Below are 15,767 nucleotides of genomic sequence, written 5' to 3'. Positions count from 1 at the left end.
AAAAGAAAAGCTTGATTATGCATTTCTTAGGTTTAAATATGGCCAGGTATAGCTGTTGCATTCCTTGTCCCCTTCTTTCCTTCATGCATTTACAGGAAATCACTGCCTGCTTTCCCCCTCCCAACTTTCTTTTACCTCCCTGGATTCCCTAGGGGATCCTTCTGCTTCTGTATAGCCTTCTTACCTGTCTGGGATCATGTATGGAAGGACAGGAGAAGGACTATAATAAACTGTACAAGAATAAGTCTGCTCATTATTTTCAGTGGCAATGTGAGTTTACAGTTGCCAGCTCATGCTGCCTCTTAAAACATGAAGAACATTCATAACTACTGAGCAGAAGAGGCAGGCCTGTCTCTTCTCCATTGTTTCCCTTCCTGATAAAATAACACTTCTGTCTCTGGTTAACCTCCAACACTCTAGAGCCATAAAGAAGATTCTAGCAAGAGCTCGACAGTTAGTTGACTCCAAAAAGGAAGATGGTTTCACTGCCTTGCACCTTGCTGCTCTCAATAATCACAAAGAAGTGGCTGAAATTCTCATCAAAGAGGTAAAAGCAAAACAAACAAACAAAAAAAAACCCCTCAGGTCTCCACCCCAAATGCCCCTATTTCCTCAGCTATCAGGTTAATGCTGGACTCATAAACATGTCTCTGTCTCTCTGAGCTGCCATTGCTGCCCAGATTTTAAAGAACAGGGCTTGACATTCCTGGTGATATTTTCTTTTAGCATTGGTAAGAAAGGAAAGGCCATCTTGTGGGCTAGAACAAAGGAGGGGTTAGAGCTGGATGTTGCAGGGAAATGTTCGGTAAGTGATGGATATGAAAGGAAAAGACTTTGGAATAGCTGTTAACCTGCTGATTAAGGAATGTGTAAATTTGTATTCTGGACCCTCCTCTACCTCACAGGTACAGGCCAGAGCCCTTGAAGCTCAGCTTCCCTCACTCCAGGTGAATGCTGAAGCTACCCAGCTATTGGTTATTCTGTGGTTGCTTTCTCTCTTTCTCTTTTCAAGAAGGAATATCTGAAGACATGTATTTAATTTGAATGCAGAACAAAATGTTTTGACGTGTTTACTCCCGAGTATTAGTCTTTCTTCAGCCTTAAGTAGGTGTTACACGTGTCCCTGGGAAGCAGCTTTCTTTAGCAATGAAAATAACAAACTGAAGGAGGGGAGGCTAATTGGCATCTTCCTATTGATTTCAGTGGCATCAAAGCTAGCATCTATCTCTGCTTTYAGATGATAGTGGCAATGAAAATGTCAACTACAGGTCAGCACTCCTGGATTTTGTTTCTGATTGTCAGTGGTTTGTTGTCTGAGTTTCTCCACCTTTACAATGGGGATCCAAGCCACCACACCAAGGCTCTAATGGCTCTACAAATGAGTGCTGTTGTGGAGAGATGTATGTGAACACTAACTACAGTATTGTGATAGCTTTATTTCTGACATAATCACTGCATTAGCCTAGCCATACCTCTAAATGCTCTCTGTGTTTCTAATCCCTTGCTGCTGCCTGCCCCTGCAGATTTGGCAGAAGGGTAGAATGATCCAGATTTCAGCAGGTTTTTCTCTTCTTTGCTCAGTGGTGCAAATGAAGAGGGGAAATCAAAGCACAACAGGCAGCAAGGAATCAATGTTGCTTTAAAAGAGCTAGGCCATGACTGTTTGCTTGGAGTAGTTCCAGGATTTGTTTGCAAGTGTCAGGAAACTGACTAGCTGTTGTCCAGCTCATTACCAGGAAAATGTTACCTGCATGTCACCTTGGGCACTGGGCTTCTGGTCCTCCCTTTCTTTACTTGATATCTGAGATGTCTGGACTGTATGGCCAAGGCACAGAGGGCAGGATCATGTAGCTCTCGCTTGGAGTTCTCTTTACTGCTCTGTCCTGAAGATGAAATTGATACTTGGGGCTTCAACAAGCACTGTAGCTGCAGCACTCTTCTTCAGCCAAACTCTGCAGCAACAACTCTTTTTGTCTGATGCAATTCTTCAAGGGTCGCTGTGATGTCAACCTCAAGAACAACCGGAACCAGACACCACTGCACTTGGCTGTCATCCAGGGACATGTAGAGATGGTGCAACTGCTGGTCAGTGAAGACAGTGATGTCAATACTGAGGATGAGGATGGGGACACAGCCATGCACATTGCTTTGGAACGGCAGCAGCTAATGTCAGTCATGATGGAGAAGCGTGAAGGGGAGATGGGATTGTCCCTGCTTTCCAAGGTGAGCTGGGCGTAGGAGAAATTCCAGCACCAAGGGCAGGGAAATGTTTGACAATGTTGGAATGACTGCAGATGGTGGGACCTAAGGGGGCTAAGTAAGGCAGGAAAAATGTATAAAGCCAGCCCAGACAAGGAGCTGGGAACAAAACTTCTTGCTTATGGGAAAGGAGTGAATATGTCCTCTGAGGCCTCAATATCTTAATTCTATGGTATGAGGGTATGCTTGGCTTTTAGCCAGAAGGCGGAGATTACTGGAGTAAGAAACACTTTACAATTCTCCTATGTAGACTAAGTACTCATATAATGAAGGAGGTGGTGGGTCCCCCAATAGAATCTTCAGTCTGGAATTGGTTGGGACTTCCCTGACTTTTTTTTTTTTTTAACTTTTTGGAAAATGCTAATAGGTATGAACAGTTTTTGGAAATGCATGTTTTTGACTTAACTTTTGTCAGAAGGATTTCTCAACRTTAAGTAGTCCACTTTGTAATAGTAGATAGTACAATAGCTACAGTACTTTTGTCTGCTCTGTTGAAAGACCTAAGTTTGAATCCTCACTCTGCCTTATTTAGAAACTCTGCCTTCCACAGGGTATTCTATAGGGAATGGGTCAGAGGAGAATGTGTCCTTTTCTTTTCCCTCCTTTGCTTCTTTTTCCATCTTTCAATGCAGAGTAAGAACAAACTTTTTTTATGAAACAGAATTCTTGTTTTCTAGCCAGTTCTAGGCAGGATCTGTCAATTTACAAAACCACAAGTGCAGTGGAAAAAGTGCTTTTCAGCATTTCTGTTAACTCTCAAGGCTAAATTTTGCCTGTATGCAAAGGCTGATTTGGTGCAGAAGAGCTGAATTTCTCCCTCAGTCTGAACACAGATCATTTCAGGAAAGGCTTTAGATCTAGAAATCAGCACATGATATGCCAAGTATTGGAAGCTTAGTCCGGTTCTTTGGCAAATATATTAAATTAGCCCTTCAAAATGTTCTGCCATCCATAAATATACCAATATGTGCACACACCAGATTTGCAATGCAAACCATGAGTGCAAATATCAATTATACATTCCAAATGGAATCAGAATGATTTCATTAAGGGGGATGATTTAGTACATTGAAAAAAATGGTCTACCGGTAACAATTTCTGAGCTTCTCTGCCTACAGATTCAAGCAAAGGGATCAGCAGCAAGGATGGATTTTAGCAACTTGATGAAAGTTGCACAGCAACTTTACTAGCTGTTGGGTGTTAGCATGTGCTGGGGATAGCTACTAGCTAGTCCTGGAGGCAGAGAGTCTCAGAGCTACAGGAGGGATCTGGGCATCACATTCCCTATTAACAGGAATGTCGTATCTAGATTCCTTAGGGCAGAAGGTAGGAAGGAGATTTAAGATGACCTAAATGTGTAGCTGCTTCCCCTCTAATTTTACATGCCCTAATCTACATGCCCTGGTCTTTTAAGTCAGTGGAAAATTTTTATTGACATCAAATGAGTTTGGATCAGGTCCACAAAAGCTTGGCTTTTTAAATAGCTGCCACTTAGGGCTCCATACATTATCTGTTCATCTCCTAATATTTACTTTGGTGTCCTCGGTGTACTTCCTACTGAGGTGTCTTCACAGTGCCTCCTTAGTGCAGCTGAACACGTAAGAGGCCAAAGACTGAAAAAATGGAAGTCTGCTGGTTGAAACTTTGGCCAAGAAAGCACAGATGAGAAGGAGTCTCATCTACTTTTCTCATGGGTCTTTTCTTTAGAAGTAATAAGTGTTCCTCATCCCAAACTCAAAATGCAAAGGGGAATCAGCAAATAAATGAGCATTGAAGGGAAAAAGATGGGGATGAGAGGATGTTCTGCAGACCGCTCTGTTATATGGCTGCTTTGGCAACTCTTCCCCATAAAAGCCCTAATCACTGCTTTTGAGGTACCTGTGGGTACCTGAGCACTGAGTTATGCTTAAGTGTTTAGAAGTGTCCCAGTATATCAAGCTTGCCAGTAGGTTTATTTGCAGTGAACTCCACAACTGCTTTCTGGAATACTGGCCTCATCCACTTTTATTCAGACATGCTCTGAAACAAGCATCCTGACTTGAACCACGGTGCAGAAGGCAAAGCACAGCTAGGCTGCAACAGTTCCATTCTAAAGAATAGCACTTTTCACTACCTGAAGAAAGGAATGCCTATTACCATGATTAGTAATAATTAGCACCAGTTAGGACCAGTCTTTTATGCACTCTTGGAATGCAAGGTATGAATCTGTTATCTACATGCTGAAGGATCTTTTTGTTTACAAGTAGGAGTGCAAAACTGCACTTTCAAATTGCTCTGCATCAAATTCTGAAGAAAGTTTTAATCCTTGTACTGGCAAAGCTAAGTAATGGAGTTTTTTTTCTATTAATAGAGATTGTTTCTCATTATCCTTCAGCTACAGGCTTCTGGCGTCCTTGGAAACGTGGAGCTGAATGTTGGAACTGCAATTGCATGTTACTTAGCACAAGAAGGAGCAGATATTAATTATGCCAACCATCGCGGAAAGTCTCCTTTAGACCTCATTACAGATGGAAGGATTGTCCAGATCATCAAAGACTTCTCACAGAAATTCAGGTAGGCCATGTCCTCTGGATACTGTTCACAGTGTACTTCCCTGCAAATACAGAGTACTCCCACAGCTATTTGGTGTCACTCAGTGTGGCTCTCCAGGAGGGATTGAAGCCTCTCTGAAACATGTTGGATGTCAGTCTGAGCACCTCCTGTTTCATCTGGAGCTGGCTGCTAGCTGGATTCTTCTTTCAGGGTGCACACTGCTCTTTGAAACAGATGGCAACAGCGGATGAACGCTGCTCACACAAACTCAAGCTCTTGACTTAAAGAGCCCTGAAGCAGTCTGAGAAGACTTGCTGCTGAAGGCAAGAACAGCTTCTCTTCTGTCTTGCACAGTAATTCTGGATTTTGGTTTACTTTCTTTGCATTCTACAGTTACAGATATTTAAAGCCTAAACAGAGAGGAACTCCAACAAAAGAGTGAGCACCAGAATCCACAGAGTTTATTCCAAAGCTGGATAAATGCATATTTTTCAACTGATAAGAGAAATAACTGAGAAAGTGCCAAGGGGAGAACAGCAAGTCAAAGATGGCTTCATCTTAGGCTCTGAGAAACATAGGTCCGAAAGGCTGACTCCTCCCTGCAGACTGATGTACTGTCAAGACCTTACTGTCATTGTCCAAAAGGGCAGTTTCCACTTGTGTAAATATTAGTTGTACCTGCTCTTTCCTTTGGGTATTTTTTTGGCAGCTGCGGTGATGGCTGCTGCTAGTTAGATCCAGCCAGAATACCAGCCCCTAGAGGCTGAGCTGGCCACAGCAAGGGTAATGAAGGTTCAACACTTTATGCTCTCTGAGTATCTGCTGCACTGTCTGCATGTAGTGTTTGCCAGGGATCAGTGCAATTTTATCTGGTTACTGCAGAGGGACCTGGAGTATGTGGCTCAAATCTTGTTATATGTTCACGGTTGCAGGGAACAGCAGGTTTCTTCAGACAGCTCAGCCATTGTATGCAGCCTCCGCCGTGTGCACACCACCCCAAACACAATGACCAACCTTAGTGTCTCAAGTGTGGCAGCCCCCACAGAGTGCCTCGTCTGTTCAGAACTAGCATTGCTCATTCTTTTCTTCCCATGCCAGCACAGTATCGTGTGTGAAGGTAAGTCTGTTCTGTTTTTCTGTCTTTTTTACCCCTTTTCTTTCCCCTCCTTTTCCACCAGATAGCCTCTCTGTTTAGACTCTCATAAATCAGGCTCCATTCAGACACAAAACTATTGGGCTGTGACCTGAAACAACCCCAGCATGATTTCAGCAACATCCTCTTAGATGGGATGCCCAAAGCTACCTGTGAAAAGCACTGTGTGTTCTGGGCATTTGTTGATGGGGACCCCAGGCAGCTTAGCTTGTGCTTATAGATGCCCTGGATGATTCAGAAGGAAGGCCGGATGTTTCAGTTCTAGCTGGCAGTGTGCTCTCCACCAAAACCTCCTGAGAAGGATTTTCCCTTTCTCTGGCCATAGTTATCTGTTTGCATTTCAATTATTTTAACAGCAGCCTGCTCAAGCATCTCAGCAAGTCTGTTATCTTGCTAAGGCCACCTCAGTCTGACTACAGGGCTTTTGGTAAGGACTGCATGCCAGAGCCACATCCATTTCTCTCAGAGCAAAGGGCTGTTTTGCAGCCACAGCGCAGCAGTTCCAGTGGAGAAGCTAGGATTATGATCCTGTCATTATTGCAGAGCACAGAGCACTGAAGAATTAAGGGTGTTGTATTTGCTACTGGGAGAGGATAGACTAAACCCAAGAGACCTTCAAGAAGAAGGTGGTTTCCTCATTTCTGTGCAGAAACAACCTCTTAATCATCCAGGAAGTACTCAGGTTGTTTAAAGCTGATGTTCTTGAGTATGTCTTCTTCCTCTTGCTTCTGGTACAGTGGACTTAACTGTAAACTCTTTTTATCTCATTTGTGGTAGAATGCTCCAGGAGAATGAAGAAGTGCATCAAATGTCAAGTGACAATAACCAAAAAACTCAAACAAGGTATGTTTGCTGTTCCTACTGTGCAGTGCCATAGATTGGGAAGGGTCCTTCACAGTGTTTATTTGGGCAGCATCAATGATTCTCAGTGAAATAAGCATAAGAAAGGGTTTGATTTTGTGTGCATGTTGGATTGACTAGCTTCAGAGAGGCAAAGGTAGATTAACTCTAAGATGTCATAGGCCAAGCTCAAGCTGCATAGACAAAATAGAATATTTGAGGAAGCTTGTCCTGTACTTGACTTACTCTGTGTATTGAAAGCAAATGTCAGGTTCTCCATGTGCTAGTCTAACCCTTTTTGTAGGCAGTGATTTAACAGTGAAAATTTGTGAGAAAGGAAAAATTTATTTCTTGTGGAAAGACTTGCTTCTCACATGGCTGAGATTACAGTGCCTGTGCACTGGGACTGAGGGAAGCCAACTGTCTATGAATCATTGAGCTGATTTGCTTTAATAAAGCTCTTTAGACCAGTTTTAAACAGGGATTGTCTTCTGTCCCTATTACTCAGTGCCCAGAATGGGGAATGCTATACATAGCAGCAAGGTGGTAGCAGGTTGCGCACTGAAGCTTTTCAATAGAGCATGTGAGAGTGGATGTCTTTCTGGCTGAGATCACTCTTAGCACAAGTTTATAGCAGTGCACATGGAAAGGAATTGCATGTCCTGCTGCAGCTGATTTAGCTTCGTGTATGCCTTTGTTGGCATCAGGCTGTGGTCTTGTGACTTGTTGCCTTGGACAAAAGTATAGGGGAACCAAGAATCTGTCACATGGCATCAGACATACACATCTGGCTAAGCCCAAAATCCTCTTTGGAACTTCATAATGCAAAAAATAGCAAGTTTACCTGCCAGTAGGCAGGAGCCTTGTCTTTGCTGTAAGCTGCAAAGCGTCATCGAGGTGGAGAGCAGAATTCCAAATGAGAGATTTGTATGCAGATTTCCACTGCAAGAGAAGCAGCCAGGTTTCTGAGTATATGAACAGGACTTCCCTGTCAGTGATGTATACAGTGTCTTTAACATGCTCCCCATTTCCCAAACTTGCTACAGCTTTATGGATTTGAAATCACTTCTTGCACCACTGAAGTATAATTAATTTCAAAATGTTGGGGAAAGGGACATCTATATCAAAGTGTAAAGCTACTTAATCAAAGATTTAGGAGCAGAAGATGAACAGTGGCTGTGTTAAGCTGAAACCAGGAGGAGTCTATTTACCTAAGTTGGCAGCTGAACAGCACTTGGGGTTCTTTTATTTCATCTGATTTAGAACCAAATATCTCTGCAAGGTCCACTAAATTTTGCCTATAAAATTGACTAGATGATTCTGTTTGTGTAACTTGATGCATGGAGAAGTCAGCTTAAGTGAGTTCACATGGTTTCTTCTTGCTGTGGCCTGAAAGACTTGAGCCAAAATTTGTATCCCAGATGTAAACAGGAGGTTGAGAGGATGGAGTACAGCACTGTAAGGATTCCTGGCCCTGTATGCCAGAGCATCACAACCACCTTTGAAAGTTTTTACTTCAAGGTTGCAGCAGCATATTGCAGAACACCAAGGCAGGACATATCAGAAAGTGTTTTTTTTTTTTTTTACAAAACACACACACATGCACACAAAAAGCTGAGCAACAGAACAGAGGAAAGCAACAGTGGCTTTTATCTGAGGAATCCTTGGATCAGGCTCAATGAAGAGAGTTTAGTCTGACATAATTGCTGCTCTTGAGGGGCAAAGTCTAATGAAAGAGGCACTGCATAAGGGAATAGGCAGAGCACACTAGCCACTAACTCTCTTCCTGCCCTCCCACCCCTGCAGACAGCACCGAGGTGGAGTGCAGCCCAAGCTCTGAATCCACAGATCAGAGGAAGCTCATGGAGGAGCTGCAGAACCGCTACCGGCAGATGGAAGAGCGCATCACCTGCCCGATTTGCATTGACGACCAAATCAAACTGGTCTTCCAGTGTGGACATGGCTCTTGCCCAGACTGCAGCACAGCCTTGACCGTGTGTCCTATCTGCCGGCAGGCTATCCGGGAGAGGATTCAGATCTTTGTCTAAGGATATGCTTACTTCTCTTCCCATTCCCACCTCCCTCCTTTACTTCCTTTTTGTTTGCATTTTAGATGAGAGGCACTGGTCTATCTGATGTGTTTGGTTACATGCAAAGCCATCCTCAAAGGGGAAGAAGCAAATAACTAATGTGACTTGGACAGAAGCAGAGGGAGTCCCCTCCAGTCTCAATATTATACACGCAAGCAGTGGTGCTTGAGGGCAGACAGCCCCTCTTCTCTGTGCTCCTGATCCATCAGAAAGACATGAAATAAAGGACACTGACTTCTGCTGAARGCAGAAGAGACTCAGACCAGAGGCAACTAGACTTTCATGCACAGATGTTTTCAAGGGCATCCAGCTCCAGTGACTGCATCCTGTCGTCCCTGCAGTGTCAGATTTGCAGCCTTGTGTTGCTCTGAAAGGAGATGCTGTAGGAGGATATACCTCATACCTTTGCAAGCAATGGGAAAGCAATACTCTTGCACTTCACATGAGGAGATATCAGAGGAGAGCAGTCACAGCCTTCAGTCCTCCCAGGGGCCTGTTGGTGATAGAAAGGTAGTGTCCTAAGACGGTATACTCTCTGAACTAGTCCTCATGGGCTCAACAAGATCTTGGACTGAAAGAGGCAAATCTGGATGTGATAAGATCCTAGAGGCAGAGTGCGTGCCTTAGAGATAAAGTAGTGAGCAGTGATTGGAGAAAATACGTTGTTGCAAGAAGGACTTCTAACCTCTCAGTGACACTCTTCCTTCCCTGCTCCCCCAGCTGTGTGTTCAGAGACTCCTGAGCTTTCTATCCATGATGCCAAAGGCAGGTGTTAAAAACTCCAATCAAAGTGTAAAGAAAATAAATAGTAATAATTAAGAAATAAGGAAGAGGGATTTCATTTTTGTTTCATTGTTTTGCAGCAAAACTTAATAAAATAAAGTTTATATTTTCCTGAGCATTAAAATGAATGTGCAAACAATAGTTAAAATATGGATCCAGCTGTATTGTATTTTCCTATCCTACTGTCTGACTGGAGAAATATTATCCAGTGAATCTATCCTGTAAAGTAACTGTTGGCAGAAGTGGCAACCTGTAGGGCTAGCGTGCGTGCCTGTGTGTATGTTTATGTATGTGTTTGCGTGTGTGGTGTGTGTCTTTACTGACAGTTATACACAAGTATACTGTGTGTTACGCCTTGCAAGTAATATTTAAATCAAACAAGAATACTGTGTTCCTCTATTATCTTCGTTCATTAGGAAAGAGGTGACAAATCTTTAAAAGAAATTTTGTAAATTTGTGCAATATGTGGTAGTTAAAGGAATATTTATTACTTGGTAGTAGTTCTCTGGTGTCCTGAGAGAGTTTTATGTCACAATTCCAGATTCCTATAGATGATCTTCCTCCAAATATTCAGTTGAGGCTGTTATAATTTCAGTGGATTTTTTTTTTTCATATAATGCTAAAAAAAGTCTCAGATTTAACCCAATAATTTTTTGGCTGGGTCAGATTTAACACCTAAACAACCTACAACTGAATTTCAGAATAAGCTTTGGTAACGTGAGAGATGCAGACACTCATTTACTTTATTAATATTATTTCTTAGAAGTTAATGTTAGGGTAAATCCCTATTGAATAAATCAGACATTTCCCCCAAAAGTTTGCACATGAAAAGGACTCTTAAGGGGCTATTTTTAAAGTGCAAGACTGTCCAATCATTATATTTTAAGGGCTGCTTTTACTGCTATTTGCTGCAAGTGAATAATTTTCCATACTATATATTACTATAACAAATGCAGAGCATTTTCTGAAATGTTTCTTTCACAAGCCTCTACATCAAATCCAAAAGCAGTTTACAGAGGTGAAATTAATAACTTATGTATGTTAAACATATGCATGCTGGCATTTGGGGAAGAGGGAAGAGTTGGCTAACAGTTCAATGTCTGCTTTATTCTCATCTCTTACCCTAGTCTTTGTCAGTATATACAGGAAAAAATGGGGAGCATCTAATTTTTTTTATTACTATTATTTTTAATAACTTCCTTGCATACTAAATGAAGATAGGTCTCAAAGCAATTGTTTTCCCTAATGGAAAAAGTCTGTAGGAAGACTGCAGCCCTCAACTTCCAAGCTTGATAGCTGCTGCATAAAATGGAAAATTACTTTTTCCCCCAGCTAATTAAAAGACATTTTCTAGGGAAGAAGAGCTCCCTTCAATTTCATGTTTTACTTCTATTTTTTTAATATAAGTTCTCTTTCAAGATCTCATGATCTTGTTTGTATATCTGAAATTCATTGTAAGGCTAAGGTAGAGATGAAATTTTGCACAGTATAATACGCCAGCTTTAGAACTATGGAAATATTTTTCAAACATAGCTTTCTGGTTGGGATTACATTCTTTCATTTCCTTGTTCCTGCTGTGATTGCTTTTGATGTCTTAGGAGCAAGAGTTAATCTGTTAAGCACCATTTTGACCCATTCATTTTCCCAGTAAGAAGAAGGGAATTGCTGCACCACAACAGGGAGAAAACAAGATGGTTGGTGAAGCCACAGGAATGAAAGACATCAGAAGGCAAGCCGATACTGGTATGTGCCAGGTTTGTTTTTGATAAGCTTTGTCCCATGGCAAGTTCAGCTTCATGGGAACCTGAGGCTTTGGAGAAGTGTTGGTGGAGAAGGTTCTGCTGTTTTATCTTTACTTGTAGTCCTGCTAACATGGAGGACCAGGATCAGAGTGACTTGTGGACAATTGAGTTCCAAGCTGGGTGAAATGGTTAGCTTCATGTACTTGCTAGCTCTTGTGTAGTCTGGCCTGCGCTCCCAGCCTGTAAAACAGTTTCTCTGCTTCAATCCAGGCTGGAATCTGAAGTATGAGAAGAAAGGGATATCTGCTGTAAGCAGAAAAAGAGCCAAGAGTCTGGACTGAGATTAGGAGATGCATTAAATTTAGCTACAAATTATGAGCGAGGAGAAGAGGGGGCAAAATAGGGGGATTATGTTCCTCCCTTTTCTCCCCTTGCTACCAGTTGGTATTCTTGCTGGTCATAGGAACAGCAAGAGGCTGAAGAGAGGCAAGTGGATGTCTCGGCATCAGGCAAACACTCCTTTAAAAGACAAGACAAATGTTGTGGTTGGTTATTCAGTGTGTACGGTGTGTAACTTTCTGCTTGATGTTTATTACCGGCCAATCCCCTACATTGTGACAGCTCTTTGGGAAATGAGCTCAGGAACACGTTGTTCTCCCTGGGGCTCCCTGCTGCCATCTCCTGAAATGCAGTTGTGTACCTTGCAGCAATGTTGGTTTTGAAAGGGAAAGATCTTGCTGAGTCTTTCTGGTATAAAACTTTAAATATGAGATAGCAACTGAGACAGATTAATGCTGGAGCTAATGGGCTTTATGTAATTCTTATCCCAAACATTAGCTCACATTTCCTGTCTGACCTACAGAAAAGAGGGTTGCTTTTTCTTTCCATTAAATGGGCTCTACTAGTTGCAATTTCTCTGCAGTATTTAGGCTTGGTATAAGCACAGGCTTTTCATGAAATTGAAACTGATAAGTGTTCCTAGGAATGTTCCTGCTTAGTAGGGTGTTAAAATACCTTGGAAAAAAACTCTGATCCAACAGTCAGCCATGGAGTAAAATCTGTGTTTTTGCTTGCACGTATGAAGTGGAATGTGTACTAACTTGGGTACTTGCATAACCCTTTATTGAGTGTTCACAGTTGGAAATTTTTTAACCTCATGAGAAGTGTTAGATAAGTACAAGTAACTTTTACACGCATTATTCTGTACTGAGGTACAAACTGATGGGATGGGATGGGTCCCCCAGGGAGTTGATCCATAGCAGTGCTGGGAACTGAAGCTAACCTCAGGGTGGCAGTCTGACAGCTAGGCTGATTAATTATCAGATCATTTGTAGGAACAGATGTCTTGAATTCCATTGCAGATTTTGCTGTCCAGTTGTGAGAGCTCTGGATTCAAAAAAAAAATTTACTAGACTTTTTTTTTTTTAACAGTGTATTTTCCCCCACTGCCCAAACTGAGAGAAATGTATACAGTATTGTAACATTACAAAAGAAAAATAAACTGAAACCTTAGTCTTTGTTTCTAGCAACATAAAGAAAGGAACAGGTTAGCTAACTGTTTCAGGCCAAGACTTAAAAGAGCAGTTCTGTTTCTCAAGCTTTTACATCACAGCCTGCTGTGATGCAGAGCACCCTTCTGCTTTGAACCGGATTCTTTCAGGATGTCTGTCTGGACCCTCCTGAAAATGTTTAATTGTTTATGCAGTCTTAGCCATCATTTTAAAGTGAATACAATTTTACTTTTTTGGTCTGTATACTTATTTTCGGTTGGTCTCTAAATGAAGCAGGTCCTTCTCCTGGATCAATCTCCTAGTTTAGAAGAATTTCTGTTGTTTCCTTAAAACACAAAAGAGACTGCTTTGTTCTCCCTACTTCTTGCTTTCTGGTTAACCCTTAGGAAGTGCTTTGTAACAAAATTGGCCACTTCCACTTTCTTACTTTTTTATGCATGCTGTCACTTAAATTTTTCCTGGCAGATAGTATTCTAATCCAGCTGGGAGACCGGTATTTGAGTTGGCAGCTGGTCTTATGAGCACGGCTTTTTGTGTAATTGGATTTTCATGGAAAATCATTCTTGTAAATGTGCCATTATTCTGGGCAATGTAAGGACATGAGTCTGCAAGGAGCACAAGCCCCTCTGCCTGTTCTTATGCTTTGTAAAATCTAGGGATTATACCCCATTTTCATATCACTGCCATGGTGCAACCAAGTAGAGCTATATTTGTAGTGTTTTCTTTTGCATGAATCTAGGATACTCTGAGTCAGTGCAAATAGCTATTGGAATAGCTTCCATCTGTGTACACAAGAGACTTACTTCAAGTGCAACTGGGTGACTGTGGCTAAAACTGGAGCAAACTCTTAATGCAGACAGCGCCAGGAGATTCTTCCCATCTTTCAAAATAATTTTAAATTTTCCTCTTTTTGCAGTTGAAGAAAGGTAGATGTGTCCATGCCTTCCCAATATCTGCTTTCTAATCCTTGCATGAAAATGAATTGTCCTTGTGTTATAGTCTAAAGCAGAACAATGAGATTTGCAGTCTCTGCACAAAAGAACACAGTCGTAGCCCTCAGAGGAGATGGCTGGCTTCTCTCTCTTGCTTGGAAGGGCATTCAGAGGCATTGGAGGTGCTCTGCACTGAGTACTCCATTGTTAAATCAAGTGAAAGAAATTCCAAGACTCTCCCAGGGAGCTCTGTAGAATGGAAAGCTCATAGCATGGTCAAGAGATTGCTTTTCTGGAAACATTGTTAATATCTGCAGCAGCCTGTGAAGTATAGGGCTGGTCTTACTACACCAGCGCTTGGAAGACTGGGTCCTCAGGCCTGTTTAGATAAGGAAAATTTCTTGCAGTACAGCTTGCAACATTGAAGTGCCAATGGGCTGCACATACCATCAGGTTGCAGGTGGACATTGGTACTCCAGGTACAAGAACTGATCTGCTTATCTAGGGCTGATAAAATATACTGAGCAGCTCTGCCTAGCTTTTGATCTCCTTATAAGTTGTTTTGTCCAGAGAGCTCTGAGCAGTTACTTAATCAAAATTGTACTAAGAATGAAGTGGTCGTGTTATTACTTCTTGCTGCCTAGAGAACAGCAGCCTCTTCTGTGTCTGATAAAAGGGCTACTTAGAGATTCCTTAGTTGGAAGAATAAAGTTGACTCAGTGAATGATTAGATCTTACCTGGCTCATGAGCTTAAAATCTGTGAATTGAACAGCTATTTGGTATCTTCTCCAACCACAGGATTGCTGAGATCCTTTGTCCTGGGCTTCTTAGTCCCCCTCTTCTCTTTGCCAAGTCCTTGCTCTCCTGGATTCAGTTGAGCTAACTTACTGCACAAACTTATACACACAATCCCTCTCCCTGCATCCTGGCTTCCTACAGAGGAAAACCATTGAATGGACTCTCTCTATAATAAAACTGCCACTAGTGCCTTTAGATTTAGATTTCTCTTATGCTAACAGTTGTTTTACAAATATCTGTAAGCACTCCTTGAAGAATTTGCATTACTTTCAGTTGAGTACAAAAGCCTGTGTTATTTTTACTGTTTCTTCCCTTTGAGAAAATGTTGGTATGACAGACAGGTATTCTCCAGTTTTCCTCAAGAAGCTTACTTCTTGGAGCTTTTCCTACCATGTGCACATCTTTGTTTTGCTGTGGCATTTTTTAAGTGAACTGAGTGCTGCTGAAAGCAATTGATTTACAAACCAGGAGATTGGAGTTATCTTAAGGGTCAAGCCTCAAACCATCTGACTCTGTACAAGAGGTTATTTCATTTGGCCTCAGTGGAATTTTTGGAATAGTGCTTTGTATGAGAAGGGGCTGCCTGATCTCAGAGATTTAAGTGCGTTCTTTCGGTATGAAGCAGGTAGACTTCACATTTGGAGGAGGTTAGTAATGCAAAGGCTTGTAAGCTGGTTTCTTTTGACCACTAAATTATGCTTTCACCATAGCATAGCCTCAGGTTCTGTGGTTCACTTAGTCTATCATCTCTCCAGGGAAATAATTGATGTAAATTTTAGCAGGAAGAGCACTTGTACTAGGACTAAGGTTCACCATTTTCTTTTCAGTCTCCAAACCCTTAAGTTGAGGATCTGTTGATTTAAGAAAACAATTCTGGCATACAGACTGTTCCTCCACAAAGTCTGAGTTCAGTTTTGTCTTGCTCATTTACAGTGACAATACACTACTGTAAGGTCTCTGCAGCCCTAAGATGCTTATCAGCTGAAAAATCTGCTGCAAATAAAATAGCTTATTCTTTATATTCTCCTCATGCCTAGTGGGTGGGATAAAGACCTATTACCTTGCATTTTCTCCATTCTATTTACCCTCTTAACAAGAGGATGAAGTTGTTAGCCACTGTGTCTAA

The 15,767-nt window shown here is 41.8% G+C and overlaps 2 protein-coding genes across 15 annotated transcripts in view; both read left to right on the top strand.

Annotated features, from left to right (window-relative positions):
- Positions 1-9,700, top strand: part of MIB2 (mindbomb E3 ubiquitin protein ligase 2) — a 63,524-nt gene extending 53,824 nt beyond the window's left edge. For 11 of the 12 annotated variants that reach the window (XM_026085480.1, XM_026085475.1, XM_026085476.1 and 8 more), the window contains 6 exons: positions 421-547; positions 1,993-2,223; positions 4,634-4,812; positions 5,724-5,908; positions 6,722-6,787; positions 8,591-9,700. In XM_026085480.1, the coding sequence (XP_025941265.1) occupies positions 421-547; positions 1,993-2,223; positions 4,634-4,812; positions 5,724-5,908; positions 6,722-6,787; positions 8,591-8,832 (1,030 nt within the window). In that variant the 3' untranslated portion in view covers positions 8,833-9,700. Of the gene's footprint in view, positions 1-420; positions 548-1,992; positions 2,224-4,633; positions 4,813-5,001; positions 5,689-5,723; positions 5,909-6,721; positions 6,788-8,590 lie in introns of those variants that run through there. The other variant, XM_026085481.1, reaches the window with a different exon arrangement.
- MMP23B (matrix metallopeptidase 23B) overlaps positions 9,555-15,767 on the top strand; it is a 29,457-nt gene continuing 23,244 nt past the window's right edge. For all 3 annotated transcript variants that reach the window (XR_003256596.1, XR_003256595.1, XM_026085507.1), the window contains exons 1-2: positions 9,555-9,639; positions 11,306-11,400. Coding sequence is in view for 1 of the 3 variants with exons in the window: in XM_026085507.1 (XP_025941292.1) it covers positions 11,349-11,400 (52 nt within the window). In the remaining 2 variants the exon portion in view is untranslated. The remainder of the gene's footprint in view (positions 9,640-11,305; positions 11,401-15,767) is intronic.

This window comes from Apteryx rowi, unplaced genomic scaffold, assembly GCF_003343035.1.
Source record: "Apteryx rowi isolate R43461 unplaced genomic scaffold, aptRow1 scaffold_67, whole genome shotgun sequence".
Lineage (NCBI taxonomy): Eukaryota > Metazoa > Chordata > Aves > Apterygiformes > Apterygidae > Apteryx > Apteryx rowi.
The sequence above is the reverse complement of the archived record's forward strand: the minus strand, read 5'-3'. Positions and strand labels throughout refer to the sequence as shown.